At 45.7% G+C, this 7,154-nt stretch overlaps 1 protein-coding gene across 1 annotated transcript; it reads right to left on the bottom strand.

Annotated features, from left to right (window-relative positions):
- Positions 1 to 707: 707 nt before the first annotated feature.
- On the bottom strand, positions 708 to 1,237 carry LOC130483842 (protein cornichon homolog 1-like). Its single transcript, XM_056856745.1, has one exon. It carries the CDS (start codon positions 1,227 to 1,229, stop codon positions 795 to 797), a length of 435 nt encoding a protein of 144 aa, XP_056712723.1. The 5' UTR covers positions 1,230 to 1,237; the 3' UTR covers positions 708 to 794.
- Positions 1,238 to 7,154: the final 5,917 nt, after the last annotated feature.

The raw sequence follows: 7,154 nt of genomic DNA, 5'->3' as shown, positions 1-7,154 counted from the left end.
CACCTCCCAAGGAAGCCTGTTCCACTGAGGAAAATTCCACTCTGTTAGAAAATTCCACTCTGTTCTTCCTAATGTCTAGATGGATACTCTTTTGATTTAATTTCAACCCGTTGGTTCTGGTCCGACCTTCTGGAACAACAGAAAACAACTTGGCACGCTCCTCTATGTGACAGCCCTTCAAGCACTTGAAGATGGTTATCGTATCCCCTCTCAGTCTTCTCCTCTTCAGGCTAAACATACCCAGTTCCTTCAACCTTTCCTCATAGGACTTGGTCTCCAGACCCCTCACCATCTTTCCCCCCCCCCATAGTTGTACTCATGTATTCATCTATAAGACACACAGGAGTTGCCTAAGAGAGAACGTACAGAAAAGCATGATGTCCATCAAATACATCTAAGATGGAAATCCAGAAGCAAAACGACCGCTACAAAGCCCAGTAAACAAAAAGAAATAAGGTCGGCAATACGAGGGGGGGAACGGCTGTTCCTCGGGGACTGCAGGGTCAAAACTACTCAACGGTCGCTTGACATTGATTTATGTAATTTTTTTAAACATCCCAGCATATTTTTTAAAGAAAAAAAAAGTCTTTTTGCGGGTATTAAAATGTGGGCATGTTTCTGAGGAAGGAGGGAGGGAGAAAAGGGAGTCGTTCATTTTTGTTTTTTTCCCCTATCGCGACTGTGATCGTCAGATTCCGCAGCTTGATAACGGGTTCTTCTTGGAAAATAAATCCCGTGTCTTGCGGCTTTTCTGCATGCACTTCGCTGGATCCAAGTCCACCGGGCATCGGCTTTTAAGAGCTCACCAAAACGTAAATCATGCCAAATAGGTAGTAAAAAAAGGACAGAAGGTAAAAGGCTAATTTGCACCATCCTTCCTTCTGGCAATATGCTAAAATATCTGCAATCATGATGGTGGTGGAGTCGTACAATCCGGGTCCGCTCATTACAGGCCTGCTCATGTACCTCCAAATGTGGTACACCAGCAATGGCAAATTGAGCCCCAGCGCCAGCCACTCTGTCGCGCACAGAAACATAACGCAGAAGAACGCGTGGATGAGATACTCAGGAAGTACAAGAGGGTTGAGGGTATTACACTGGTCTATGGGATTCTTGTAGTTGGTCTTCAGTTCATCAAAAGCTATAATATGCCAGATGGCGAAGAAGATGAGGGCGGCGGTGAGGAGGAGGGCCAGCATGTAGCAGAAGGCGACGAACGTGAACGCCATGGCGGCGGAGGGGGGAGGGGGAGGCCCGGGCCCCCAGACCCCTCACCATCTTTGTTGCCCTCCTCTGGACACGTTCCAGCTTGTCTACATCTTTCTTAAATTGCGGTGCAAACCCATGCAAACCAAAGATGCTTCAAAATCATACCTATTATTTTAGTGTACTAAAATCCTGCCACCCCCAAACCAGTCCTTGCCACTGCTTTGAGTCTTAGTTTTGGTCTCTGAAACCACCACTGCGGCAGCACCTCCGGCGAGGGGGAATTTATTACAGTGCTATCCTGAGCAGTTACACCCTTCTAAGTCTGTTGACTTTGATGGATGTAGAAGAGTGTAACTGCGCTTAGGATGGCGCTGTTTGGATTTGCTACTCACCCTCAGCAGTCTTCCCTGTGGGCATCCATGTGGCACACCATCACACCAGGACACTCTACACTGAAGCCTTAAAACATCATGGTCCTTTAAGATGACAAGAGCTGAGCTTCTGAGACTGAGCCAGTGTGGTGTAGTGGAATAAGAATGCTGGTTTGGAGCGGTCAACTCTGATCTGGAGAACTGGGCTTGTTTCCCCACTCCTCCACATGAGCGGCAGAGACTGTGAACTGGCTTTGTTTCCCCACTCCTACACATGAAGCCAGCTGGGTGACCTTGGGCTAGTCACAGCTCTCTCAACCCCACCTCCCTCGCAGGGTGTCTGTTTTGGGGAGGGGAAGGGACGGTGACTGTAAGCAGGTTTGATTCTTCCTTAAGTGGTAGAGAAAGTCATCATATTAAAACCCACTCTTCTTCTTCTTCTTCTTCCAAGAGACCCAACTCCCCCCCCCCCGCCAAGAGCCCAAGTTCAAATCTTGCCTCTGTGATGAGTTTGTTTTGCTGCCTTAGGCAAGCCAGTCTCTCCCACTGTCAGCCCTCTCTGGAACCCGAGGATGGCTCCCATCATAATCTAATGCAGATGCTGCTGTCAAAATGAGCTCTGGCTCACAGAGGCCTATGCCACAATCGATCTGTTAGTCTTTAAGACGTCACAAGAATCTGCTGTTTTGGCAGCAGCGGACTTAGCACGGCTACCTCTCTGGAACCAAAGCCAATGTCTTTCTTGTGCTGACACTGCGGCAGCACCTCCAGCCAGGGGGAATGAAGACAGGGTGCAGCTTCCTATGGCAGCTCCAGTTGTGGAGGGGGTGATGCTAATAAACCTATACAGTAGGCAGCAAAAGGCCCAGGGCAGTCATCCCAAGTAGGCGGGCAACCAGGGGCTCCAGCACACCACCCTGCTTTGCACACCGGACCCGGAACGCACACTCACAGGCAAAACCAACCCCCAAGAGGGAGGGGGGCAGCACCACGCCAAAGCTCCAGCAGCTGCAGCACAGCACACTGTCAACGGCATCTCCGGAAGGATTTCCGACTGATGCCTTCCCCAGGAATCCTCCGATGTCAGGAAACAGATAAATAAGGCAGGGAAGGCGTTCACTTACGTGGGTAGTCTACCAAAGTCTTGTGTGGGTAGTCTACAGTGCGGGCCCTTTTGGTCTTCGTGGTAGTCTACCGAAGAACTCTGTGGTGTGCAACGACCCGGTGCCATGACTGAGACAGGATGGAGGCTAGCGTTCTGAAGTCTCAGCTAAGAGAGCCAGTGTGGTGTAGTGGTTAAGAGCGGTGGACTTCCCTGGAAGTTTTTAAGCAGAGGTTAGATGGCCATCTGTCAGCAATGCTGATTCTATGACCTTAAGCAGATGATGAGAGGGAGGGCACCTTGGCCATCTTCTGGGCGTGGAGTAGGGGTCACTGGGGGTGTGGGGGGAGAGGTAGTTGTGAATGTCCTGCATTGTGCAGAGGGTTGGACTAGATGACCCTGGTGGTCCCTTCCAACTCTACGATTCTATGCATCTGATCAGGAGAACTGGGTTTGATTCCCCACTCCTTTACAAGAAGCCAGCTGGGTGACCTTGGGCTAGTCACAGTTCTCTTTGAGCTCTCTCAGCCCCACCTACCTCACAGGGTGTTTGTTGTGGGGAGAGGAAGGGAAGGCTATTGTAAGCTGCTTTGAAACTCCTTCAAGGTAGAGAACAACAGGGTATAAAACCAACTCTTCTTCTTTTACGGCTGTGGTCCCACAAAAGCATTTGGAGCGTGCTTTCCAACTGGGCCAGTAATCCTGAACAGCCGAGTAAATGCCACCTGCACCCCCCCTCAAAGATCAGCTGCTCCGAGCACTGATTTGGTTTGCTTGGTAGCTAAGCCGGCCCTGGGCACACCCTTAAGACTCCTCGGCTTCACTGGGATTTCAAGGTAATGTTCAGTTGCTTTGATTAATGAACATCTAATACTGCCAACAAAGTATAAGCTACCTTTTTCAATAGAAGGGATTGTGTTATGTAGATCCACCAACACATTTCACACAAGCCTACTAGATGGTTTCAGAAGGCCCTGCCAAAGATCTGCCCCGATAAAGACCCATGTCTGAAATTGGAACTTCTATACAAAAATTTCGGAACCAGCCTGCGGGCTGCCTCCTGCGAGAAAAAGCAGGTGACAACGTCAGACCGAAGGTCTCCAAACTGCAATTTCTATTTCCACTCACTATTTCTAGACCAAAGGTCATATTTTTATTTATTTGTCTGAAATTCAGGATTGAAGAAGAAAAAAGAAGGGAATAAAACCCAACCCAGAAAACATAAGCTGGGTACCCAAGGTTGGGTGGGAAGAAAAAATATATAAATAATGAAAATATAATTTATTAGAAGCGCTGTGTCAAGATTAAAATTATTTAAAGACGTTAAAACAGCACAATGGCATTTCCTAAGGTTGATATCTATAACCACATGCCAGATGCGTTTCGGCCTGTATGGCCTTCCTCAGTGGTCTATTAGAAACCCATGTAAAACATGCACACATTCACAATATAATATACAGCCCAGCATAACAACTTGAGAAAATCTTACCAGATGTTTATGCAATTGGTAATATATTATACAACCTATTACATGCCTGGTCTGTTTTATATTGTCTGTATATGTATATATACCTGTGAATGCGTGCATGTTTTACATGGGTTCTAATAGACCATTGAGGAAGGCCATACAGGCCGAAATGCATCTGGCATGTGGCTATAGATATCAGCCTTAGGAAATGCCATTGTGATATTTTAAAGTCTTTAAATAATTTTAATCTTGACATAGCGCTTCTAATAAATTATATTTTCATTATTTATATATATTTTCTTCCCACCCAACCTTGGGTACCCAGCTTGAAATTCAGAATCCCCAGTGAAGCAAACATCAAAACAAAACAATAAAACATTCCATTTGTGGGCTTCCTAGAGGTAGCTGGTTGGGAACGGTGAGAACAGAATGCTGGACTTAATGGACCTTTGGTCTGATCCAGCATGGCTCTTCAGAGCCAGCATGGAGTAGAGGTTATGAACGATGGCCTCTAATCTTGAGAACCGGGTTTGATTCCTCACTCCTCCACATGAAGCCTGCTGGGTGACCTTGGGCTAGTCACAGCTCTCTCTGAGCTCTCTCAGCCCCACTTACCTCACCAGGGGTCTATTGTGGGGAGATTAAGAGAAGGAGATTGCAAGCTGGTTTGAGACTCCTTAAAAGATAGAGAAAGTCGGCATATAAAAACCAGCTCTTCTTCTTCTTAACAACTTCCTTGTCATGTTCCAGTTAAATGCTTCCAACCATCCGAATCCATTCCCATTTCCTCTGTAGTTGCTGAACCAATATCTATTTTTCAAATGCCGACCATAAATAAGTAACCACTCTCCACTGAGGAAGCCCCTTGAGATACGATCCTTCTGTTGCTCATTTAGAAGGAAAGCGTGTTCCTTCAAAGTTCTCTTGCTACAAAAGTTATATAGGCCGGGATGGGTTAGAAGAGCCCTGCGGCAGGAGAAAAGAGGAATTGGTTTCAGAATCCTAAAATGTGCACAAGGTTTGTAGAAAGTACACACATGAAAACTGCACTCACTTCTTGGGGGCAAATAACAGAGAACCAGGTTTAGAGCATGTGAGTAATGATCATATAGTGGCTGCCATTTTATCTTAAAATAATCTGTTATGTTCACTTTCATCAAATATGTTAATTTGGACATCAAAGCAAAATCAAATAATTTGTTAATCCACTCAGCAATGTCTGGGATCGGACTGGATTTCCAATAGGTTTCATATAAGATTCTGGCAGTGGTGGTCGCATATTGAAAAAGCTCTTTATGAGCTGAGTTCACTTGTGGGGGTGTTATACCCAACAACATGTATTTGGGATTGAACTCGAAATTGACCTGAAATATGGGCTTGAATTTCTTCATGTATTCTCTTCCAAAACTGTTGACTTTTTTTTTTTTTTTACATGCCCACCATTGATGATAAAAAGTTCCTTCCATTTCGGAACATTTCCAGCAATTAGCTTGATTTGCTTTGTACATCTTTTGGAGAGATCCTTTGGTGAAAAAGTACCGACCTCAGCTTTTCCACTGAAAAGTGTGATGTTCAGTAACTTGACTTGCCAGTTCTCAGGATTGCAAAACACGTGTGTTCCTGGGCTACTTGATAATAATACCAAGTCGTATTACTTAAAACATGTTTGTGTAATTAAATGGGAGAGGTGCCCTTTGCCCAGCATTCGCACCGCATGCAACATATATAATAAGCAACTGTGAAGAGAAGATTACTCTTGAGGTATGAAAGTCTGATCCTGAAAGGGCTCCGGTGGCAGAAGGTCTACTTAAGCGGGTGCTATTCGCGCTGGCACGTCGCCTCGAGCCTCAGAGTGGCAACCCTGCATTTTAGGAACCAGTGCCAACTCGGTGGTGGTTTCTAGGTCACTTAAATCCCCGCTTATTATGTCCTGTCAAGTAGCCAATGCATTTGAATAACAAAGTGCATACAGGACAGCTAAGCTGACATTATGAAACCTTTATACTGTGATCTATGACAAATAAGTTTCATGCGTAGTTTTTAGGAAAATTGCAGTCTTTAATCATATATGTTAACCAAACATCTAAAGCAGTGAAGAGAGAGATTTAAATTTAGATCCCCCCCCCCATCTTACAAGGACAGCCAGCGTGGTGTAGTGGTTCAGAGCTGTGGTTAGGAGGCGGACTCTAATCTGGAGAACTGGGTTTGATTCCCCACTCCTCCACATGAGCAGCGGAGGCTAATTTGGTGAACTGGCTTAGTTTCTACACTCCTCCACATGAAGCCAGCTGGGTGACCTTGGCCTAGTCACAGCTCTCTCAGCCCCACCTCCCTCACAGGGTGTCTGTTGTGGGGAGGGGAAGGGAAGGTGATTGTAAGCCGGTTTGATTTTTCCTTAAGTGGTAGAGAAAATCGGCATATAAAAACCAACTCCCTCTTCTTCTTCTTAAACATTTGCTCAACAAGGTACATACATTGGGGGTGCAGAGCCTTATTAGTGATCTCAATCTTTACTGAGTGAGAAAGTGGATTCTTTTAAAATGTGGTGTTGGAGGAGAGTATTACGGATACCGTGGACTGCCAAAAACAAAACAAAATCGGTGGGTTATAGATCAAATCAAGCCTGAACTGACCCTAGAAGCTAAAATGACTAAACTGAGGCTATCGTATTTTGGTCACATCGTGAGACGACTAGAGTCACCGGAAAAGACAAGTCATATTAGGAAAAGTTGAGGGCAGCAGGAAAAGAGGAAGACCCAACAAGAGGTGGACTGACTCAATAAAGGAAGCCACAGCCCTCAATTTGCAAGATCTGAGCACCGCTGTCAAAGACAGGACATTTTGGAGGACACTGATTCTTAGGGTCGCCATTGAGTCGGAAGAGACTTGATGGCACTTAACACACACACACAGTCTTTACTTGGCAAGATTCAAATTAAATCAAGTACCCAAGATATGTGAGCAAGCATTTGTGCATTCTCAGCAAGACGGTTGTCTTGTCTTT

The sequence above is a fragment of the Euleptes europaea genome, chromosome 10 (assembly GCF_029931775.1).
Source record: "Euleptes europaea isolate rEulEur1 chromosome 10, rEulEur1.hap1, whole genome shotgun sequence".
NCBI lineage: Eukaryota > Metazoa > Chordata > Lepidosauria > Squamata > Sphaerodactylidae > Euleptes > Euleptes europaea.
The sequence above is the reverse complement of the archived record's forward strand: the minus strand, read 5'-3'. Positions and strand labels throughout refer to the sequence as shown.

Excerpts from the sequence above, each read along its gene's own strand:
- LOC130483842 (XM_056856745.1), bottom strand. The coding sequence starts at position 1,229 with ATGGCGTTCACGTTCGTCGCCTTCTGCTACATGCTGGCCCTCCTCCTC.